This window comes from Esox lucius, chromosome 21, assembly GCF_011004845.1.
Source record: "Esox lucius isolate fEsoLuc1 chromosome 21, fEsoLuc1.pri, whole genome shotgun sequence".
In the NCBI taxonomy this organism is placed as follows: domain Eukaryota; kingdom Metazoa; phylum Chordata; class Actinopteri; order Esociformes; family Esocidae; genus Esox; species Esox lucius.
The window spans coordinates 23,449,003-23,472,621 of NC_047589.1; the positions used below are offsets into that span (position 1 = coordinate 23,449,003).

Genomic DNA, 23,619 nt, shown 5'->3' on the forward strand with positions numbered 1-23,619 from the left:
GCCTGATTTTTTTGTCCTGTTCCGGTTCAAGATGTAATCTGTGTCCGCAAAACCAGGCCGTATTATATTCAGTGCAATGTGAAATGTGACGTGACTGTAGTCCTAGTAAAATAGCACGTACATCAAAGAATTCCACATTTGAATTTCAGGTTTGCTCTTTTCAGTTGCCCTATTCTTCTGCAGGGAGGCTTTTCTGCTTACCTGCAGAAGGTCAATGGTCTGCTTGATGTACATACACTCCAGGATGGGCATTTTGGGTGCCACAGCAGTGAAGACAAAGTTGATCAAATCCTGAACAGAGTATAAGAGCAAGTCACAGGGTAGATCCAGGAAGACAGCTTTATTCTTTTGTCTGTGTTTGTGTCTGTATACCTTTGTCTGTGAATATGTGAATGTGTGGCCTTGAGCCTTTATGTGCCCCTGTGTGTGACCTTTGGGAAAGAAAACTCCACTTGTATTTTCAGACAGACCTGGAAGACACTATGGAAGCAGACCAAGAGAACCTCTGCCTGCTGCCGTGGCACCTTCTGGAGCCACGCCTGGAGGATGGGCTTCCAGTCCAGCACCGAGGAGCTCATGAACACCATGCCGTTGCGGGACACTGTGGCCGGGGAGGCGTTGTCAATGTTATGGGGCTCAAACACCACCTTGCAGTTAGGCGCCATGGGAATGCGGTCACCGTTTGCGAGGGTCAGTGTTTTGTTGTCATCTAGGACCGAGTTAAGGTTCTCGATCCAGATGGCGTCCACAGGGCCATCCAGCACAATCCAAATGTGTTCCCCCTGGGGAACAAACACATGGTGCATTGGATGATGGCGAAGATCTGACATATATTATCATAAATATTCTAAAACATAACATACTAGGTCATACTATTTCAGTACAGCCACATACGAATAGCTTGTTGAACCCACTGGTACAACAACCAGAAAACTAACTGAAAGACTAACCAGGTGACTGAACAGATGACTGACCAGAAAACTGACCAGATGACTGAGTGGGACACTAACCAGGACACTTCCCTTCCACCCCTGCCTTATTGGCTTTGCTGACCTTCTTTGCTTTAAGAGTCTTCCTCCAAAGGGTTGAGAAGACCCCGTCGGTCCAGTCATTTGTGGCCACATCCAGGGTGCCAAACATCTGGGAGGCAGTGATGGCTTTGGGGTTCATCCTCATCTCCCTGTGCGGTGTGCCACAGTCCGACATGGCTCTCATCAGGGTGTGGATGCAGGTGGTCTTCCCTGCTCCGCTGGGTCCTAGTGTCATCATCCCTACAGACAGGCAATTAATTCTAGATTTATCATATATTTTAATGAGTTATAGTACGTGTTAGGTATGCTTATGTATACTGAGTGTAGAGCAAATTGTAAGTTCACAGTTCTGACAGTTTAATAAATGTTAAGACAACCTCGACTAAGTGTATGCTCAGCTACAGCTAAAACTGGTTCAGTGTTGCTCAGTCATTACTGCACAGCGCTTGCAGCGCCAAAGGATCCAACTAAAACCAACCATTCATATGCATGCTTGACTGTAAGTGGCTTCGGAAACAAGTCTTCCACTAAATTGTATACATGAATATGTAATATAAGTAGAATATATGTAAGTAGAATATTAATAGAGTGTTCAAGTGTGTCCAGATTGACCAACCGTGGCGAACCAGCTGGGTCTCATACAGCTGCACCAGTTTGAGGACCCAGGGCTGGTGGGGGATGAGGCCAGCCCGCTGGGTCTGGGTGTGAATGGCAGCCTCCAGGTCGGGGTAGCCTGCCTTGTCCAAGATAATCCCAGGGAACAGATCGTTGATCAGGCTCATGAACAGAGGCTCGTCCTCATCAACCTTGTCAGAGACGGACGGAGATTGGACGATTTGTTAAAGCCTTCAATTAAATCCAGCAAACAATTGGGAATACATGGTGATGTTTGTGATACGGTGAAGGATAACGGTTAAGCACTACTTCAGATTGGACTGTAGGGCAAAATACAAATGGGGGGTACCAGTTTGGAGAGGTTCATGTCGCGCAGGACCCGCATCACCACAGTTTTCTCTGGCTCAGTGGGGTTGGACCTCTTCACTGAACCCAGTGTTCTCAAAACTGACAAGATATTCCTTAGCCCAAAGTCATAGTGGACCTTAAAGAGAATGTGAGGAGACGTCAGTCTATAGTGGTTCCAACACAGGTATACCCAGTGCGGGCCTACTCTGATCTTCAGGTTACCTGCTTGGAGAGCTGTTCTTCACACAGCTTGTACAGAGTGTAAAACTTGCGGCTGAGGACCTGGTTGTCACGGAAACCAGCACTGGCTAGCTTTACTCTCATGATGATGGCCCTGTCCGGAACCATCATGGCCACCGTACGGAACTGTATCTTCAGGTTCTCCGGCAGCTCCTGACGCCCAGCATACCCAGGGTTCTGTTGTTTGAGAAGACAAGCAAGAGAATGACAATGACATGACAATGACAATGACATAACAATGACGGTGTTGAGACACCCAAATAAATAATGCGTCATCAATATTCCACTTACAGTTGCTACTATGACTTTACATCTGTGTGCAACAGTAGTAGCTGTATTTGATGTGTTCTCACCATGGTCAGGAAGATGCCAAACTCTCTGTCCATTTCAACCAAGTCCCCATCTGTGAAGATGAACTGTGTCTTCTTGTTCTTTTTACACTGCAACACTATGTAGATCTGCTGGGCGGCCACTGACAGGACAGGAAGCTCGATGCGGTTGAACTCATCGAAGCAGCCCCACGCACCTGACTGAGCCAAACCTGACAAGCAGATTCAATCTTCCATTTACACCAGTTGTCTAACTTTGAATCTTGAGGGGGGGGGGGGGGGGGGGGGGTCATTATCCCCAAAATATTACCGGTCAATTTGACCCCTGCAAAAAAGTACAAATCCCCTGATCATTGACCCCCGACCCCTCCTCAGCCTGCAATACAGACCCTTCATAATATTCATGACAAAGGTCTACAAGTACTGACAAATCATATTCAGATTTGTCCGAATTCGAACAAGGCTGAGACTGTATCCCGTTGGTTCCCAGGGACCAGCGTCTTACCTTTATAGATGCGCCCTAGGCCTCTGTAGTCCATCTGGTCAGAGCAGTTGAAGACCACCACATATTTCCCCAGGCAGCGGCCCATGTCCTTGGTGGTCTCAGTCTTGCCTGTCCCTGCCGGCCCTGCTGGGGCGCCGCCCATACTCATCCCCAGGGCCTGGGACAAGGTGATGTAACACCTGGAAAAGAGCAGTCCTGAGTCATGAGCAAGGACGGATGAGTCAGGATAATAACGAGGTCTCGTTGTGGTGAGTTGTGCGTTTTTGGATTGTATTAATCAGTTGTTGCACTCGTTTCATGGTGGCAACTGAATGAGACAGCACTGTCTATAATTTAAAAAAATCATAAATAATAATGTTATAATGACAACAATCATTTTAAACAATTCTGCCAATCATTTGGCTGAACTCATTCATGCATTTATGTTTAATATGGACCCCATGAGCAGTACCAACTACATGTGCATTAGTTACTGGGAGTCCTTATAAACTAAAATAAGCAGCATGCATTTATCTGTGCTTGAGGAATTTGCCTATTTCCCAATGAGACAATAACAGTATAACAAAAGTAGCAGGTTCAGAGTAGATAGAACACAATTGGGTTTCTGACCTGTCAGTGAGAGGAGTGATGACCAATCGGTCGGTACAGCCCAGGTACTCATTGCAGTAGCCAAACTCAACATCAGTGATCTGAATGACACATCGATCCGTGTCCTCGATGAAGTAGAAGCGGGATTGTTTCTGCCACTCAAAGTCGGACGTAGATCGGATGTTCATCCGCACCTGTGTGATATTGGGATGTAGATTCACGAATTAGTCATGGATAAGATTTATATGGTGTAACCCAATCAAGACACATTGAAAACCAAATTATATATTGCATTATATGACCAATAGAAATTATAGAAAAAAGTTCTTATTTGTCAAATGTTAAAAAAATAGGTTGTCCGAATTTTGAAATAAAAATTGCATACAGTTCAGGGCAACAGATCATTCCAATTCCTAATATGGCTGGGTTTTTCAAACATCAACGTTCGTAAAATAACAAATGCCTCAGCTCATTTGCGGTTAGGTAAAGCTCTTCCAAAAAACACAACTGAGGAAATTCCAAAAAGTTACTCACCAGGTCGTCAAATATGTCTTTCTGGTGGACATGGATGGTGATGAGAGTTTCATACTTGGTGCGTTCGTTCCTGGTCAGATCTCTGGTAGTCATATCAATCAACTCATTCAGGATATCCATGAACTTTTGATTTGTAGTTTGCATGACCTGCGCCATCATGCCAAGATGGAAGAAGACAGAAAAAAGATTCACCCTGCAGATGAACAATTCTTCAACATAATCACATTTCATCAATAAAGTCACTTCTGGTCTGTATCTGAAGATCATCGTGGACAAACACATTTAGTTTAATAGTGTATATAGTTTAATTTACATTGTCGAGTTTACAATGACCCCAAATAGAATAGTCTACTGCAAGCTAAAACAAGCGCACCTTAAATACTTCCAAGTCTTTCTCACATATTTCACCCTGGTCTAGTTGAAGGGCCAGACGCTGGCATGTATTCACAGTGACAAACCTTTTTGTCCCCCTTGCTGAGACCAAGGGCTTCCTCCGCATCCCGGGTCCAGATCATCTGGATGCCCAGCAGTCCCACCTGAGCTGGGAAGACTGACTGGAACTCTACCAGTTTCAGCCCGGTGTCACTGATGGACATGTGAGCCTGCCGGATAATGCCATGGATGGTCTTCCTCACTCCGTCCAGCAAAAGACCCAGCCAGGCTTCCACATTTCCCTGTACCGGACACCAACAGACACTCACCGTTAGTGTCAACACAGATTGATATCTAACAGATGAAATACAGCACTTTATAATGTTCTGGGAATGAGAAATAGTGGTGTGGTGTTTCATTTTGGACTGAAATGTATTTGATCATAAATGTTAACCGTTCAGCATTGCTATCATTTCACAAAACTTAGTGTACAGTGAACTTTACCTGAGCTAAAATTGGTTCAGCCAAATCTACAGTCTCTCCCTCCTGGGACTGGATGCTGAGGATCTGATCATAGTTCTTCTCATGGAAAACGACACGGTTCACATTGTCAAAGAGACTCAGCAGGTGAGCCTTTACAAACAGAGGAGAGACATCACCTTGTTACAGAAGTACTTTTGTAATAATGACCAACTACAATTGTAGCCATTATCACAACTGAGACAGAACAGATACAAAGAGGTACAAAAGAAACAGCGGCCAACCTTGTTTGAAGGTCAGCCCAGTACCTGTATAGTGTGTGAGTCTGAGGCCTGGCCAAGGATCTCCAGTAAAGCGGGGTCAGAGACAAAAAAGAAGCGTGGAAACACCAGCCTCTTCTTCTCCAGATAGCCGCTCAGGGACTTCTGACACACCTCCAGCTGCTCCAGGAGATGAGGCAGAAGTTGACTGAGTGTCTCCTCTCCCACACAGCACTGAACCACACCGGGCACCTCATGAGCACGCTGCATTATCTTCTGCCAGGACTTGTCGATGTTCTGGAACCTCTTGGCCTCCTGAATGGGACGGAAAGAAAAATCGGACATCAGGTATATAGCAACGGACCACAACTGTTTGTTGCGTTTGACACTGTGTGTATGCGATATAAGCCTCTGTGTATCAATTTGTTCATGCATATTCCGTGTTCCAATGTTTTGAACCTGATCCAATCCAGAAAACTGTTGTAAGCTCAAATGAACAGTGACTTTTTCTGACTGTTATTATAGAATGCGAGAACTAGACCTCCCCCCCAGAAGTATGTCTTATCCGCTTGCTTTCGTATCTACTATGTCTGCTTTTGTCTTTGTATCTCATGCTCTGGAATAGGTTCTGACCATTCTTCCTTATGTCTCCATCAATCCGTTCCCCTGGAATGTGGAGTCAGTGTGAATTCCCATTGAATTCACACTGACTCCACATTCATGTACAGTAAGTCGATCAATATTAAAATGCCGAATGGTTCAGCCGTCTGACCTGAGGCAGCTGCTTTGCAATGTCCCCTCCAACAAACACGGCCTCCAGGTAGATCCAAAGATTCTGAACTGTGAGCCACTTCTCAATAACCTCTGTCGTGTTGGACAGCTTCTGGACCCACTGCTGGATTGAAGGCTTGAACGGTGCATTGTACCTACAGAATCAGATTCAACCACTGACTGCTCCGCTTGAAAAGGCTTTCGCTCACAATACTGCATCACCTGGGTTTGAACCCCCAGTCAGTCACACCAGACAGACGGATGCGGTGTTAAATACCTGTTGCTCATGAGTGAGGCCAGCACCATCAGACTGTCCTCCATGAGAGCCACCTTCTCTGCGGTGTCAGAACCCTTCAGCAGCAGTTCGCCTCGGTTCCTGAAGGAGGCGAAGGTGAGCGTGTGGCTGCTCCACTCTGCCACCACGTCTTTCAGTTTGGCCTCAATGTCCATCTCCTTCACAGCGCTGATGCACACATCCTTTCAAGACACAACATGTAATATTATATTTACTTCTGTGTCCGGTTTGACCATAATACTGTTCACCATTATATTACGATAAGCTAATTTTGGGACACAGTACCTCAATATCTTCTTTGTATTTGAGCAGCGGTGCCTCCATGATGTTTCTGAGGGTAAAGTTCTCAGATGTCACCTCGAAACTGTGACCTGTGAGATCGCTCAGGCGACTCCAATGCCTGGGCATCATGGCCTGCCGGGGAGAAGGGGTAAAAATGCCAAGCGTCAGGGAAGAAAGAGATTCAAAGTTGAGTTGTGGTTTATTTACGGTCAATGGACGGTTATGTTTCACCTTGTTAGCCATCATGTGAAGTAGCGGACACGTCTCATTGAAGTCATCGATTGTCTTCTTCAGGTCACAAAAGGCCTGCCACTCTTTCAATGCCTTGGGAAGTTTCCGGATTCTTATGGAAAGTAGAAGAAATGAGTAATCACAATGTTCACAAGGACTAGTCAACAGTAACATTTAAACTCGTCAAATGTATCATCTAATATAACGATATTACAGTGAATGGGATTGTACCTGTTCTGGAAATCCTGCAGTTCATTGTTGACCTTATCTATGTTCAGGTCAACCCACTGGATGTCATAGTAACCAGAGACACTTTCAGTGACTGAGTTGTAGAGAGTGTAAAGTTTCGACAAAAGACCCAGATCTCTTTTAATTCTCTGAAGATCTTGATATTCTGTGAACAAGCAATATTAGCCATATTAGCCTAGAATTTAAAATACTCTCAATGACAAATGTCCACCGAAAGTTTTTTTAATGTCCAAATGGCATGCATAATTTTGGTACTGGAAACAGTGCATTTAAATGTGTTTAGGGATATAGAGTTGGCACCGTTAACTTTGAGGCCAAATAGTTCCTCCCCTCCTGAGAAGGTGATATACTTCCTCCACAGCTCATCGAACTGGGCCTGGAAGATCTGCAGTCTGTCGCTGGCTTCATTTGGGCTCAACCCCTCAACTCCAGGGCCACTTGATGAACACAAATCATGTGGATTACAACAATCTGTCACCAACATACAGAATCGCAATGGAAAAGATTCCTGCACTCAACCTATTTTCATAATCAGAGTAGTAGGTCTGGACAGATCTTTGGAAGTCCTTCACCCCGGAAAGTAGGTCTGCTTTCATGGCAGGCTGAATCCTCACCAGGGTGTTCTGAGTTTGCATTACCTTTAGATAAACAGACACAGAGCAAATCAAAAGATTGAAAGCAACTGAGTACGGCATTTTCATCACACAGTGGTTTACTGCCCTCTTCTGCCAAATGTGTAGAATGCAAGACTTGGTTGGCTGTAACCTGTGCTACAGTCTACTATATATACAGAATGACGTCTACATAAACAAGCTTTTGGGACCCGTTGTCTGTTAACTACCTTGCTCAGGGACACAACGACAGATTTTTACACCTTGCCAGCTTTGGTATTCAATGGAGCAACCTTCTGATTACTGGTCAGGTGCCCTGACACAGGCTACCTGCAGCGTGATAATACATGACGTCCACATGACGACCTGACCGTGTACTTCACATGAGGCGGGCGGAATCGTTCACCCACCAGCGCAGTGAGGTTCCTCCAGGCGTACATCAGTCCGTCAACCTTTTCCGCGTTCCCGTCACGGAAGACTAATTCGTGCCGGTTGAGCAAGGCAAACGACTCCTCCACTGGGCCAATCGTGGCGTCCATCTGGATCTCTGCCTCCCTGACCTCTCGAAGAGCGGCCATGGCTGCCCTAACGTCCTCCAGGTCTTCAATAGGCCTCTGCAGCCGCTTGGTCAGGCCGTCTATGAATGAGTAGATGTTGGCCATGTTGGCTGAGGCCTGGCTGTTCAGCGTGGCTCCGAATGCTAGTTTCCAGGTACGGCACTCCTGGATCAGGGAGAGCTTGAGGTGGTCGGTGTGGAACAGAACGGAACCCACGGTGCAGGAAGCTGGCAAGTCTTCAATCTGAGCCTCCTGTTTCTGCATGAGGTGAGCAAAGGAAAGTACAATACCATTTATGAAGATCAAAACGTAGAAACTATGTATCATAAAGCATAGGTCATAATGTAATTCCGCTATGGTAATGATTGAGGACCTTCAAAAAAAAGGGCACTGACTCTCATTTCATTCCAATGATGTTGCAGATCTCAAGAGAGTCTCATGAGAGCTATTGCTGCTGTAATTCATCTTATTTTGAATATACAAAAATTGTTAGCAAATCAAATTGGATTTTCAAACAATGACAAATCACTTACAGAGTACAAGGCAATTTGAGTGCTGAACTCTGGGAGAGATGGACTGGTCTCCAGGAACAATTTAACCTGTTCCTCAGGGTCCTGGAGAAAACAAGGCTGCATTAACAAACAGGTATATGTAAAGAAAAAAAATCTGATGTGAGGTGAACACAAAATAGTGTAATTGGATTCCCATTTACAAAGCCAGAAAGTAATGCATCAGCAGACACACACTATCACTCATAAACGATTTAACTTGTGACCATCTTGAATATATTATTTTTTATTTTTTATTTTTTTTATTTTATTATTTGTTTACAGTGGTTAACACTTAATAGAAACCATCAAACAACGTCTTGCAGCACTTCTAATTTAGTATTCTGCCTGTAGCAAACCTAGTCGATAGGAACACCAACCATTCAGTTTACCCAGGTGTGATTCAAATACTATTTTCTAATTTTCATGTGCGTAAGAGCGTGCATCCAATGGAAGAGTGCACACACAGTAGTAGAGTATCTACTGACGATTTGAAAAAAAAAACAAAGCCATCTTTTTGTCTTGTATCTCTGGTGCGGCCAGGCAGACCTGATTCCACAGGGTGGAGAAGTGATGGAAGTCCTGCAGCACGTCTCCAGCCTCAGTCCTGAGAGAGGACACCATGGAGCTCAGCTGGATGACAGCCTTGGTGATGTCCTTGTGCTCGACCAGCTGGCGGTCGAGGGATTTCAGGACCAGCTGCTTGGTCAGCAGGCCCTCGTCTCCAGCCTCCCTCACAGCAGCTTGCTCAGCCTGGGGTAGCACAGAAAAAAGCCCCAGAGATAAAATCAATACCGAAACTCAATATCATCGCTCAATAGCATAACTCAGTAGTATAACTTTAAAAATGCATGTGCATGTATTTGTCAGGTAAAATTAGTGAACAACATTTCTATACAAGCCAATGTAAAATGGGTAAATTGATAATACACTTTAAAACATTTAATAACAAGTAATACGGTAGGAATAACACCCAATATGGAGTAATAAAATTGAAGATTAACACCTGAAGTTGCTTGTGATGGAGACTGGAATATCTCCATAGTGGGATGCCTTTAGCCACTGAGAGCACGATGCCAACAACTTTGTTGACAGTACTCTGTGAGACAGCAAGACGGAAGACAGAAAGACAGAGAGCAATGCCACCATGCTTTATGATTTATCAACGATGGTAAAATAATTGCATATTGAATAGACTGCATGAGTCACACAAATGACTGGGTCTTAACATGCTGACCAATGTTGATTTTATAGTGTATTGTCTATTTTAACGCATCAAGTACCTGGATGTCCTCCAGACTGGGCCTGAGGACAATGTTGGGAATGGCCAGCTCAATAGAAGCCTTGAAGAGAGGAACCTGGACCTGAGGTCGGCTCAGGTACGATGAAGACTGGTACTTGGTACTAGCCACATGCAGTCTTCGCCTCAAAGAATCAAGGGACGACCTTGTAGCTTTGACAATGTGAAACGCAAAGTAGGGCATTTCGAGTGGTAGGGCTGGAGGTAACTAACTTTAATGACTAATTTGTTTCACTTTCATTAAATTGTTGCAATTGTATACATGTCTGTGTAATTGAAACGAGTAGATCCCAACCTTGAGTACCTCACTTGGGTCAATGTTGAATCAGACATCTCACCTTTGACCAGGGCCTCTGTGTTCCTCTGACACAACTGGGCCATCAGGTTGTAAAAACAACAGGGTAGACAAGCTTGGCAACGTGTCTTCTGTTTAGCATCCGGGTGTAGACACTGGAAGGATCCCTGGTAAAGAGAACAATGGGGCATTAGCTATCATGGCATTAGCTATCATGTGTCAAACGGCTTTTAGACTACGATCCGTTTGTTTAGATGAACAAGACTTGTTGCCAGATTTGCATCTGAGATAGATTTTATCCTAGAATAAACTGGTCAAAATGTCAGTTGTCACATGTTACCTTCTGTGGGTCCGTCCAGCTCCAAAACCAGAATCAGAGAAAAATTATATTTCGTCATTGGGAAGAAACTAAAAACATCTTATACTGGCACCAAAACGATGCCAGGAAGGACACTTGTGTGATGAAGAGCACCATGTTAGTTACCAAGTAAATACCATTAGCCAGTGAGTTTACATGGCATCAAGTCAGCGGTCTGTCCAAAGCACTGTGCATGGAACTGTTGTGCCCTGCAGTGCACATAGTTTCTTATTGCGAGCGTGAATGGCCTTTTTATTTTTTATTCTATGTTAATGTTTTTTAAAAGAAATGGTTGCCACAACAATTGTTGTAGTCTAAATAGGCTTATAGTAAGGCATGATATAATATATTAGTTCCAATTGTTCATTGCTAATGTAACCAGGTTAGCACTATTACTGGTGTTTCAAAAAAAAACTACACTCTTGTGATGTGTAACCTTGACTGAGACATAAAGATGTGTGTTTGCATCCCGGGAAAATGCCTAGGATTAAGTTTAACGACCTCAAAGAGTTTTGTGTGTCACTAGCAGGAAACAGATCTACACCAAGGCAAGGGCATTTAACACACCTCAAGGTTGACGGCTTCAGCAGGCGTCATCCTCTTCTTGAGATCCTCGATCATCTCATTCATAGAAATCTCTACTTGCTTACTTTGGCTGCGGTGAAATCAAAATTAGAAAACCGTTCTTGCAAAACCCATCAAATTTGTTCAACTATTTCAGCTCAGCTTTTTCTAAATCGCTTTAAGACATGAAGTAACTTGGTCAGTGAACTCTACAGCAACGGCACACATTGATGCTCGGCACTGGCACAGTGAGGATCACTTAGAAAACCTCAATTCTTAACATCATTTTGTCGGCTAGTGCTAAGATTCAAGAAGATTTCACATGTCCAGTAACCTGACATTTCAGAATGAAACATCCAACAGTGCAAACCACAGTACACATGTGCTCGTTGTGTGTGGGATTCTGTCAGCACTCACATTTTGAGTTTCTGACCAGCCGACCTCACGGTGTCCTCAGCCTGGCTCTGAAAAGCCTGGGGTGAAACAGGCGTGTCCTCAGGCAGCACCAGCAGGGCAGTGGACGACATGGCCTGTAGAACCCTCTCAATGCGACACTCCAGAGTATCCATGGCAACCTTTGCCACCACCTCCAGTTCTCTGAGTACTCCATACACATTTTCTATAACTGTAAGAAAAGAGGGCCGTGCGTTTGGTTTAATTTCAATCACTGATAGGTATAATCACTGATACGGGCATCATGTGTCTCAAGCCTGACTCCGAGCCTGGAGAGCTACATGTGTGCAAGCATTTGGTCAAGCCCTACCGTAACACATACTCTCCTATTTATTGTTTTACCATTTTAAACAGTGAACTAATCAGTGTCCACGCTTTCTAAATCAGGTGTCATACATCAGGGAACCACAGCCCACGCACATACAGCACGGCCTCCCAAGAGCCAATGTAGTATAGCTCAGTCCAATTTAAACCAGGAAACTACAGAGCAATTTTCTCACATCTGTCGGTGTTGAGTGATGCCCAGGAGAGTGTCGTAAGCCCTGGGGAGAGAGAACTCTCCACGCGGCTGATGAACGGCTGCATCAGGGGCAGGATGAGTGGAGGGATCCCAGATAGGGTTGCATTAAAGTCCTCCAGCATTTCCTGTAGGCTGTGACAGAGTGATTTCCCTCTTCAAACATCCCATTTGGCACTTGTAGCAGAAAATATGCATTGTACATTTACACCAATAGCCGCCAGTTCCCGCAGTTAGACCTGACCTTAGGGACCTACTGGTTCAGTTTAGTAACTGAAACAACTGATTCAGTCACTATCTCACCTGTTTTGCTGGGCTTTTAGCTCAACCTCTTTGGCACACATACTCAGGATCACGGTGGGAACTGCGATGCCGAGCTTATGAATGCACTTAGACTCATGCAGTACCTCCAGGACCAGGGGGTCGATGTTGACATATATTTCCTTGGTAGGTAAACATCACAAAATGTGCTAATTAGTAAGCTACAGAAATCTCAAGTTTGCACAACACAATGTAGAATTTTGAAAAGGTGTAGCTTAGTTCTATTCTTATGGCTGCTCAGTAACATGCCCTGAGTCTAATATTGACAATAGCGCATTGTCTTTGTAAGCAGCCTGGAAAGTAGCACGTTGGACTGGTCTGAACCTTTGTTTCTGGGTCTCTAACAAGCAGGGATGCGTTGAGGCTGTGACGGCCTTTCTCTGCGGCTTGGCTCCAGCCCCGGTGGTATAGCAGCTCGTACTCAAGGAGAACAGCTGCCATCTTGTTATAGCTTCTGATTACTTTCCTCATCTCAGAGGTCTGTTAGCCAAACAAATAAGTATTAGATTCTGTACCAATAGATACACTACCATACCACTGAGTAAACTAAGCTCAAGGTCAGTCAGGACGGAAAGCATTCTTAGCTTATCTTTTTCTTTGAGAGACCATACAAATTAGGTACACTAAGTGTCACATTTCATTGATGTCACATAACGTTTAATTTCTTTGAATATGTTTCCCCACAGAAGTATTATTTAAGAACACTGAAAGATTGGAAGTGTCAAACCCCAAGTGCCAAACCCATTTCTCTAATTCATGCTCACTTATAAAACATAAGTGAGGGTACCTTAAGAAGGTCAATTTTGTTTTTCAGGACAGACATTGGTAATTCAATCTTCCTGAATAGTTGCCGTGACCACATTATCTTCCCTGCAACCTGCCAGAGAAAAGAATTTTAAAACATGTGAAGCACAAAAATACCAGTGATATTTCTGTATGTGCTCGGCTAATTCTTCACACTGTATGTCATTTTACTGTGAAGTGTTAAAGGGCATTTACATTTATTCTGTCTAGTTGTGGTTTCACAATCACCCAACATCAACTTGAAAGATGCATTCTGGGACTTTTGGCCACTAGTGGTAAAAGTGCCCCCATCAAACCAAAATGGGTCCCCAGAAATCATGTCCTATGTCATGTATGTCCCAACATGAGAAATGTCATAGTTTACTGAGGTATGATCATTCTACTTATTGCACATTTTCAACAATATTTTAGATATTCAGCTCAAAATGGGATGTTTAAATAAAGAGTTATTCACAAAAGTCCAGTAAGTGTATTTAAGTAAGGTGTTGATCGGCAGATCATGAAATGGTTTCCATCTGAAATGTATTTGGATTTGAAATTATTCTTGAAATGTATTTGGATTTGAAATGTATTTGGATTTGAAATTATTCTTGCATTTGCCATAATGGTCTCAATACATACTATCCACAACAAAAGGTGAATGTGTAACTGAGAATGTTGTACGTGTTAACAAAACAAACAAGTCACTCACTGCTCTAGAGTGACATACTGCTAAATAACTAAGCACAGCAAATTAGTAAATGCTGGAGCACATGGACTCACAGGAGGCATGTTGCGAGGAATGGGAGGGTTGTCCTTCTGTTTTTGATAGAGTTTCCTAATGACCTCCAGGTCTCTACTGTAGCGCTGAAGTACAGCCATGTATTTATCTGTGAGGTCCAGCTGCTTACTGACTCCATTCTCAAACTTAGAGAGGAGATCAAGCATTCGCTCAGTCTGACGGCAGAGAAGTACAATGAAAGGGGTCAGAGTTATCTTAAAGACATGATGTACACACAATGGTTATCGAAGGACAGGCGGACTTAAAAAAAACTCTAATGGCACTTCCTTGATAACAAGACTGTATACAGCTGCTCTTCATCTGTACAACATATGAGCAGCTTAAGCCTGTAGAGGGTCTCAGAAGTCTGTGTGCCATCATATAGTAACCAAACTGGGTACATCCTGGAGACCGTGATGCAACCTCCTCTATGGGGACTTCCTGGCCATTGTTATTATTTTTTTTAAAGCATACGTTATTATCATTTACAATGGGGGAGGTCTCCACAGGCTTCTTCCTGGCCTGACATCAGGTTGTTCATGGATTGGGAAGTATAGGTTAGCTGCAATATATTGCATGGGTGATCATGTAAGTGTGTGCAAAACATGAATGACCTAGAAGAGCAGGTGCCTGGAACAGATGTTTTTTTACCAGGCACATCAGTTAAGAACAAATCCTGATTTACAGTGACAGCCTGGCAAGAGGGATGAGAGCTCCTGTAGGGATAGAGCGGGGATGGGCGGGGCTTTTCAAAGAAAGAAGACAAGACAAACAAACCACACAAGCAACAGCAGACAGACACACTCAGGAGACACCACCTAACTACATGAAGCGTGGGCATGACACGACTTGTCTCCTCTGCCCCTTCCCTTACCAAACAAGACCAAAATAGAATTAGCTAGTCCTGGGTGATTTAGGATAGGGGGAGAGTATTTTCTCAAACGGCGTGAACGTTTAGATGGGGAATATCTCATGGATGTTAAAGAATTTCATAGAAATAAATATTTGAAACATTAACTTAAAAAATTAACGGCAGATGTTTTCTTGTATTGATGCTAATCTTATATCACAAATCTTACAAATGGTCCATTTACGGGCAGAAAATGCCTGTCGGATGCTGGATATTTTACTAAGAAGAATCCTAGAGGTTCTGTGACAGATAATCAGGGTGTTACTCACAGTAAGTGACTGCTCAAACCAGGCCGTCAGCAATGCCTGGAGAGACAGGAAGAGGCCTTGTATCTGGAACTTAAACTCTGTGTAGTCACTGTCAAACTGAGCAAAGAGGACAATCAGGAGCATTTCTAGAATTTCATGTCAGTAAAAATATTTAAAGAAAATGTTATTCTTTTAAATTTGTATTCCCACGTTTTGAAGTCATGGCTGTTGGAATATACAACATGTATATAAGCACTTTATCTTATGTTTAATTTAATGAAGAAGTACCTCTAATTTACGGTGGTCAAGCACATTGTAGGTTTTGGACTTGATGGTGGTCACAATGTTCTGATAGCGAACAAAGATCTTCTCAATCCCCTCCACTTTAATGTGCTGCAGAGAGGCAAGGTCCTCCAAAACTGAGGCCATGTCTGCAATCTTCTCCAGTCGCTTGCAGAATGTGTCAAATTTGCCAAAAATGTAATTTTCACTGCAGTGACACAGAATGAAGCCCAGTGAAGTCTTGGTAATCCAACTAATGAAGGACTGTGTGTGCTTCTGAAATAGCTAAAATATTTTTCAGGCCAGGGTCTGGGTTCAACCTTTTCTAGATGTTTAGTCAATCTTGGTTCTGCACAAGTATTTTCTGTTGGAGTCTCTGCTCTCAAATAACAGAATTCAAAAGATAGTATTGCACATAGGCAACAGAGCCAACTATCAGGGGCGTTGGACTGGGGGGAAAAGGGGTACTAAGTATATAGGGCCCTAATGTGTAGAGGGGCCCTCAAAAATGTTTGAATCTTGAATAAAGTGGGGAGGGGCCCCTTGGAGACCGCCTATGTACAGGGCCCAGAATTTTGTGCTACATCCATGCCAACTATAATAGCAAAACACCTCTGCAGTAATAATTCTTCAGGGCTTCCCCATGGAACAGGCATGCAGCCTCACTGTGCATAGTAATGATTTGATCAAAATTGTAATTGTAATTCATTGGGATGTGCATTTTGATCTTTTTGAGTTAGGTGTTCTTTCAAAGTAGCCTCCAGTGTTGTTTACATTATGTACAATGAAGGCCTTTTGGAGAAGATGCACTCCAAACGAAACAGCAGCATAGACGAGCTGTCTGTGTAGCCTGGTGGTCCATGCCGCTGGAGTGAATACACATACCGACACAGAAGAACTGACAAGATACTACACAAATCAGATGTCTAGCCACCACGTAGTTCTTTATCATTTATATAACAGAGCGCCCTTCCCCCTAATTATCATGTTGACATTAGGAGACTGATTGTAATATATTTACATACACGGCCCTGATTGGCAGATAGGATGGGCTAGAATCCACTTTCTAATCCAGATAACAGTCATTGGTCTATTACAATCAGATCCATTGTGCCACACATGACCCAAACAGGTTGGAATTACAGGATACATGTTACTAAGAATTGGAAAACATACTATTGGACAAAATCAGGTTTTGCCCAGCTAGCCAAGCTGTTAGTTCGGTTGGTTTTACCTGAACTCAAACTGCCTGTCATTGGGGTTGTTACGAAGCGTCTCTCGCACCCTTTGGAAGCACAGCTGATACTCCTGGTTGAGCTGTGTGCACTCCTTGATCCTTCTCAACAGCTCGTTTCTGAAAAGAGATATCAGACGACCACCTGATTCATATGTAACCACATAAAGCAGGGATGCATGTTGGCAAATGTGTGCCCAAAAACTGTTTGCTTCTGCCAGTAAGCAATGACTTGGCTGCTAATAGATCTTTTAGCAAGACGAAACCTAGGCACCCATCAAAATTGTCAACAAAATAAAAACAAACGTCAGTCAATGTTTTCTTTGTCCCCGGTCTTGAAACCAAATGAAAATCTGTGTTTGGAATTGTAGAGGCAGTCCACCAACGGGGACAAGGTATATTACAGATCCGGAAGGATCTCACATAGAATGCCGGTAAAATCCCTTACAATGCTCTTCCTTCTTCCTGAAGTCCCTGTGTCAATTCTCGAAAGGTGAGATATTGAATGGGGACTGAACATTAAGGTGTAAACACAGCAAAAACAGTTAGTGTGGTGCCCGCATTGTCCGGACTGTGGGTACATTCTCCACAGGGATTGTATTTACCTGTCATGATCCCAGCCCTTGGCGACGACCTGGCATAGGTAGGCCTTGCAGGTGGTGATCATCTGGTTGGTGACCTTGACAAAGAGGGAGGTCATTCTCTCTGAGGTGTTGTAGTACTGTGAGATGCTGTGGATCATTCGAATGCTGTGCATCAGGCTGGGGATGTGTTCCAACATGCTCGTCTAGATGAGGTAACACAAAGGTACGTGTCAAATTGATTGGACACATTAAGGTGCAGCTATTGACTAATGACTGTGTATCCATATTTAACAATGGCAAGTGAAGTGTTGCATTATAGCCATCATTTTTGTCCCTTCTGTTTGTGGCTCGCAATATTTTAATGATTGAAAGTGATTTACATGTACACAGGCTGTGTGAATCTCCAATTGCTAAGAAGCTTTAGAATATCAAGCCTTAGAAGCATTACAATATTTAGTCTTATAACATTGTATGGCGATATTTTCATCAATCTATTTTCAGTTCTTACCCGGATATGATATGAATGTTCTTACCGGAGTGCACTTTCCAAGTGGGCCAAAGAACTTCTCCAGTGTGTAGAGGTATTTCACATTGTCTTTTGCTTCATTTGCCACAACCGTGATGTTTCCATCCTACAGCACATAAGACTGTCTGTTATATTTCTATAGGGCAGCGTTCTCCCCATCACCAAAACATAAAAAGAAAAAATGAAAACTCACTATACTCTGTAGTTTTAATCATTAGCATTAATGGACATAAAATAATGTGTGATCAGACTGTAGTCGGAAAGGTACAGCAACTGCTTGAATTCAAATGATTAACAAATGAATTGACAACGGAGAACAAATAATGTATTTGTGATATCCTGCATAAAACAGAGAGAGATTGTGAAACTAACCAGCTCTCTCCAAGTCCTCAGGGTCTTTGACTTGGCCACCTGCAGCACTCCTAATACCTTCTTCACACAAGGCTGTTTGATCTCATCCATAAGACTGACAAAACATACCACACTGAACAATGTTTTTTCAACCAACACCTGCAGCGTCTAATGTGCCACCAGGCAGTACAAATGAGCATGGAGAAGATGTTCTCCGTGTTCAAGGTCATGCATTGAGACAGACGGCGATGCTGAGCACCATGTCAAAACAGGGGATGATATTGGATTTTTTTTTTGCTATTAAAAGGGAGTATAGGCACCTGTTAAAAGTGGTCATGCGGCTTTTCCAGTGCTCCAACTCAGCAGAGGGCCCTATATCATCGGACTCTTTCCTCATTTGCTCGCCCTCTGTCAGCACCTGTTCAATCTGGTGGGCCCAGTGAAGGAGAACCCCTTCCAGCTCCGGCACCAGGTCTGAGTTATTGGCTACAAGGAGGAGACAAACTGTCTCTGCTACATGCTTACTTTCAGCGTTTATTTTCTTATATATCAGCTTTGCGGTACTGCTGACATTGACGTTTCTCAATGATGTTCGCAGGTTTGTTTCATCTGTAGTATCTGCCGTTATAAGATGTACTGTATAGAGTCTGTTCTACTCAAAGGGTCATACATTTTTCAAGGGTCATTGCACTGGACTTTGTATTAAATTCGACCGACTTTATTTACAGTATCCCCAAGGGGCAATCATTTCTGGGCATAAACATGACAGGTAGATAATTTATACATTTACAAGGCTAATAACACACTCAAATTCAACTTCGACGCTAAAACTTAGGTCCTTTCTATACCTGCAGTGGTGTAGTCTGCTGGTCCTAACAGGCTGCTAAGGCTATGCCCAGCGTCCACTTTGTCCAGTTGAAACTTTCCTTCCATATTTACTCGGGCAGAAGAGAGGTTGCAAATGAACTTGTCCACTGAACTCAAGAAGTCCTGTATCTGAGAATTCTGGAGTCCATCCTTCATGCTGCCCCAATTCTGATGAACAGCAAAACAAACCATTTGGGTTGCAGCGGAAGAGATAGAGGACAGTTGAATTCTAAGTCAAGCAAAACCAACGGTCAGTTTATAGATTGCGGTGTTTACTTCTAACGCCTATAATGTGTGTTTATAGTGAAATACACTCTACCTCTTGAGACTGGAGAGCAGGCAGCATAATTTGTGAGAATAGATTTTCCAAACTGTACAAAATGTTACCATTAGTGCAGTCAAGCATTCCAAAATTCACTTCCTGAAAAACAGAAACAATGCTGGAGCAATAACACAACGATGATGTTATCTGTGCACTAAAATGGTGTCCAGAAACTGACCGGCTTACTAACCTGAGACACGTTGGCAGTTGTTATGGCCTTGTCTGTCGTTCTTAAGAAAAACAAACACTTTCCAAGCAAGGCCTGAAAACAAAAGAGCCAAGAAATCACAAGGTTTGGCGATGAAACTGAATGAAACAAAAGAGCAAGCAGCTTGTTTGTTATTGGAAACCATGGAAATACACACTTACCAAATACCACGTCTCTCTGTCTACAATACAAACCTTTTACAAACATTACCAAACCAGTAATTACAAGGCAATTCTAATGTGCTTGTTTGGAGAAGGGTAGCTCTGGGATATGTTCAATGCAGAGTGTTCTTGTCTGTTTCTATTCTCATATGCTGTTGAGTGCCAGACAAAGCACTTAGGAGAAAGAGTGTGACAATTCCCGTTTCTGTTTTGGAAAGCTGTGATTATGCCCTGCTGAAATGTGACAATTACAGAACGTCTCTTTATGAACTGTCACAACTCTGTAAGCCACTGACAACAGTGCACATATACTGTTACAGCATGGGTTTGAATCTGTCCCACTGCACTTTTCTTTCATTGTGAATTATATGCACACAAAAGATATGGAAATACATCTTACATTTAGCCTAATTGTCACACTACTGACTGAGATGGATCATGCAAGTCCTTAATTCTCAGAGATAATTACTGAATAGAAGATATTCAGGTGTAGGATTTCAAACTGAAGTAGAACCAACACATACTTATACCAGTTCTGCATCACAACTGTACCTCAGAAGTTCCAGTGGTGACAAAAAGCTTTTTCTGCCCAGTGGTTGAACTGAGAGGGTCTACACTGCTAGGGTGGTGTGATAAAGGCTGAAAAAAGATGGGTAAAGGTAACATTGAACATACTATATTTTATATTAAAGGACTCATACGAAAGGTTCTTCACTCAGTTTTCTTATTAAGACAAAATTGTGTGGAGATCAGCTTACCGCTTTAGCTTCTTGATAAAAGAATAGCAACCTCTTTGATCCATTAGGCAGAAAGAATTCCTCTATTAGATTGAACTAGGGCAGAATTTAAGACAGTTAGGTAGTACTGTGGGAGTTCAAAAGCACAGAATACCTTTTGTGAATGCCTGACATAAACTGTTTACCTTGTCATCTGATATAAAGGCCTCCTCCACATCAGACTCCCCCAGGCTCACGCTGTCCACAAGCTTGACAATTAGGTATCTGTGGCGGGCATCTAGCATGGCACGGCGCTCATCCTTCGCAGCTCTGGCCTGCTTTAGCATCTCTTTCCTGGCCTCGTTGGAGAGGACCGTTGTTCGTTTTCCAGAAACCTGAACAAATCCAGACTGAATGGTGGTGAAAAGGAAAAACCTGGTATGCATTCATTCGGACTCCAAGTAGCATACAACATGATGAATGAAGAGTGACTATGAGGTTTTAAAAAGCAACGTGCACACTTTGAGCCCATTTTAAGTAGAATTGAAAAAAAATTCTACTTGATTTTAGTTGGTTAGTCATCCTGAACATTTATATGGGCCAAGCAAAGCTGTAATTCATGATTCTACTGTCTTTAAACAGCTAAGTCAGCTTGAAATGTTTATTTTGCCAAATCAACTTTATTAAGTAACATTGAACTGTGGCTTGCACATAAGTTATTTGAGGACCTTTCAGGGCATCATACAACTGAAACTTTGGGAAAACTGCTACCCAATTTTTTTATAGTATTTAAAATGACTCATTTTAAGGGTTTCCCAAAGATCCACTTTAAGAATCAAACCCCAAAAAGGCTATTGAAATGGTTCTTTGAAGAATCATTTAAAAAAGTGACTCAAAGAACCTATGGGAGTTCCCCATTTTTTTTACTTTAAACCCCAATTGGCCTTCCGGACCTTTTCGTTTTCATAGGATAGAATCGGTTTGCTGGAAGGAGATTTCAGATGGATGATCATGTAACCAGAGTGGTTTTATACGGACGGTCATGTGACCAGAACTTAAAATGAGTCTTGTATACTTACAGATGTACTTGCGGTTGAGGATGGAAAAACCGCTGAAGCCGTGTGAATGCTGCTTACTGGATTATGACCTCCTATTCGCCTGTGTCCACTCATACCCACATCTGTTGATTTTTACAAAACCTTACTGTTTAACTTGTAACTGGTCTGTGTTCTAGGGCTGGGCGAAATAAAATAAAAATTGTATTACGATAAGTGGATCCAATTACCTCAATAACAATATATATATATATATATATATATATATATATATATATATATCTCGTTATCGAGGTACTTCTTAATGTTAATTACACTAATTTAGTTAGCAGAATGCCTTAACTGCATTGGAACATGGCACAATTGTACTCAGCTGTTTTTAACACAAAGCAATTGTGATATATATTTTTATCGAGGTATTTGGGTCCACTTATCGCGATACTGTGATTGTTGATATCGTCCAGCCCTAAGTTTACACTGTCAGCATGTTGATATGTCTAGGCTTTCACCGCCAATGTACCTTTTTGTAAACTAACAAGGGGAGGTTTAAGATCATTTGAATGGTTGTGTGCAGTTTGTTGGCTTAGCTCTCCCTCATTCCTGTTCTCTGGTTCCCTCACTGCTTCTTCAGGGATCATCTCCCCAGCAATGAGGCTTTCCTCTGGGGGAGAGTTGGAAACTTCCTCCCCTGGTTCCACCTTCTTCTCTATGGGGCTGTCAGACCCCTGCTCCATTTCAGGGTCCATAACTTCATTTGACTGGAGATTTTCACTGTCACACATCTTAGAGTGCTAAGGAGTGAATTAGTAAATGTGTCACTTTTGGTTTTAGACTATTCTACAACATCCAGTATGGTCAACTGCAAGACATCAAGCCTGTGGCCCCCAATTCCCTCCCCAAAAATGAACTATTGGGCACAGTAAAGATTTTACAAAAAATATGTTTTAGCATTGTAAATACCCCCAGCATTGTAAATATCATACGAATTGTTCAGTAGTTGAGTACTTTTATTCATGTCAGGTGCATATGAAATCAGACTTTTTAGTCTCCTGAGCTGTCTAACTTAGTTGATTCCATCCATATGGCTGACTGCAATACAATCAATCAAACAGCTAAAAATATAACACAACGAAAGTAAGCAACTTTCTCTGCATTTAAAGAATACTATACCTTTTTCAGGTTTTCTTCTCAGGCTCTCTCTTCTCTCCTGCCTGTAGATGCAAGCTGACACCAAAGGCACACAACGAGTGTTATGCTCTGACAAAGTTTAACGGTTGTCATGGCTACACTCAACACTTACCCCTGGCCTCAGTCACTAATCTGGTGAAAAGCAAGTCAAACAAACGGTTGCCCTCATATGTATTCAATGCAATACAGGTAATTAAAGTATGGCAACGCTAATGACACTGGAATTGACTGTGTGAGAGAGAGAGAGAGAGAGAGAGAGAGAGAGAGAGAGAGAAAAAGAGTACATGTGTGCGTGAGAGCCAAAGCAAGCGCTCATGCATGCTTTGCGTTCCAGTGTTAAACTGTAGAAAGGAACAAATCATGTTATTGATTACCCAAGGAAGTTATTCATCTCTGATGCACGTTTGGTAACCAAGTATGGCATAATGGTGCATTCCAATAACTGTCAGTCAAGGCAACCCTGCCATAGCAATGTAAGGTGATCCTCAGAGAGTTAGCTAACCTACCAAGTGGACAAGGTTGATAGCCTTGCCCAAATATATGTAATAATTACTTAGTTCAACTAATTGTGGTGACAAAAATAAATGTTTGTCATCACAATCTTTCTAATGTTTTTAAATGTATTTTTATTGAGTGATGCATTCTGTATATTTTATTTACGTACTTTATCCGTATAACATACAGTAGTGCCATGGAACAGTATTCAGGCCCTGTCACTTTCCCACACATTGTGTTAACTTAATCTATAA

The 23,619-nt window shown here is 42.7% G+C and overlaps 1 protein-coding gene across 2 annotated transcripts in view; it reads right to left on the bottom strand.

Annotated features, from left to right (window-relative positions):
* Positions 1–22,938, bottom strand: part of dnah5l (dynein, axonemal, heavy chain 5 like) — a 38,984-nt gene extending 16,046 nt beyond the window's left edge. The window contains exons 1-49 of one of the 2 annotated variants that reach the window (XM_020041943.3): positions 22,853–22,938; positions 22,203–22,473; positions 21,707–21,807; positions 20,834–21,022; positions 20,670–20,744; positions 20,464–20,550; positions 19,733–19,804; positions 19,540–19,641; positions 19,202–19,388; positions 18,674–18,839; positions 18,375–18,468; positions 18,010–18,108; positions 17,498–17,679; positions 16,893–17,012; positions 15,665–15,866; positions 15,398–15,493; positions 14,221–14,394; positions 13,442–13,531; positions 12,979–13,134; positions 12,637–12,776; positions 12,317–12,468; positions 11,781–11,988; positions 11,367–11,454; positions 10,485–10,608; positions 10,130–10,299; positions 9,853–9,945; positions 9,396–9,599; positions 8,832–8,912; positions 8,152–8,556; positions 7,650–7,768; positions 7,431–7,567; positions 7,113–7,275; positions 6,882–6,993; positions 6,654–6,782; positions 6,351–6,550; positions 6,075–6,228; positions 5,351–5,617; positions 5,067–5,195; positions 4,649–4,864; positions 4,191–4,337; positions 3,678–3,850; positions 3,069–3,247; positions 2,588–2,775; positions 2,217–2,411; positions 1,996–2,130; positions 1,648–1,837; positions 1,054–1,271; positions 471–782; positions 202–291 (exon numbers count right to left, since the gene is read on the bottom strand). In XM_020041943.3, the coding sequence (XP_019897502.2) occupies positions 202–291; positions 471–782; positions 1,054–1,271; positions 1,648–1,837; positions 1,996–2,130; positions 2,217–2,411; positions 2,588–2,775; positions 3,069–3,247; positions 3,678–3,850; positions 4,191–4,337; positions 4,649–4,864; positions 5,067–5,195; positions 5,351–5,617; positions 6,075–6,228; positions 6,351–6,550; positions 6,654–6,782; positions 6,882–6,993; positions 7,113–7,275; positions 7,431–7,567; positions 7,650–7,768; positions 8,152–8,556; positions 8,832–8,912; positions 9,396–9,599; positions 9,853–9,945; positions 10,130–10,299; positions 10,485–10,608; positions 11,367–11,454; positions 11,781–11,988; positions 12,317–12,468; positions 12,637–12,776; positions 12,979–13,134; positions 13,442–13,531; positions 14,221–14,394; positions 15,398–15,493; positions 15,665–15,866; positions 16,893–17,012; positions 17,498–17,679; positions 18,010–18,108; positions 18,375–18,468; positions 18,674–18,839; positions 19,202–19,388; positions 19,540–19,641; positions 19,733–19,804; positions 20,464–20,550; positions 20,670–20,744; positions 20,834–21,022; positions 21,707–21,807; positions 22,203–22,464 (7,572 nt within the window). In that variant the 5' untranslated portion in view covers positions 22,465–22,473; positions 22,853–22,938. Of the gene's footprint in view, positions 1–201; positions 292–470; positions 783–1,053; positions 1,272–1,647; positions 1,838–1,995; positions 2,131–2,216; positions 2,412–2,587; positions 2,776–3,068; positions 3,248–3,677; positions 3,851–4,190; positions 4,338–4,648; positions 4,865–5,066; positions 5,196–5,350; positions 5,618–6,074; positions 6,229–6,350; positions 6,551–6,653; positions 6,783–6,881; positions 6,994–7,112; positions 7,276–7,430; positions 7,568–7,649; positions 7,769–8,151; positions 8,557–8,831; positions 8,913–9,395; positions 9,600–9,852; positions 9,946–10,129; positions 10,300–10,484; positions 10,609–11,366; positions 11,455–11,780; positions 11,989–12,316; positions 12,469–12,636; positions 12,777–12,978; positions 13,135–13,441; positions 13,532–14,220; positions 14,395–15,397; positions 15,494–15,664; positions 15,867–16,892; positions 17,013–17,497; positions 17,680–18,009; positions 18,109–18,374; positions 18,469–18,673; positions 18,840–19,201; positions 19,389–19,539; positions 19,642–19,732; positions 19,805–20,463; positions 20,551–20,669; positions 20,745–20,833; positions 21,038–21,706; positions 21,808–22,202; positions 22,474–22,852 lie in introns of both variants that reach the window. The other variant, XM_013139670.4, reaches the window with a different exon arrangement.
* Between the last annotated feature and the right edge of the window lie 681 nt (positions 22,939–23,619).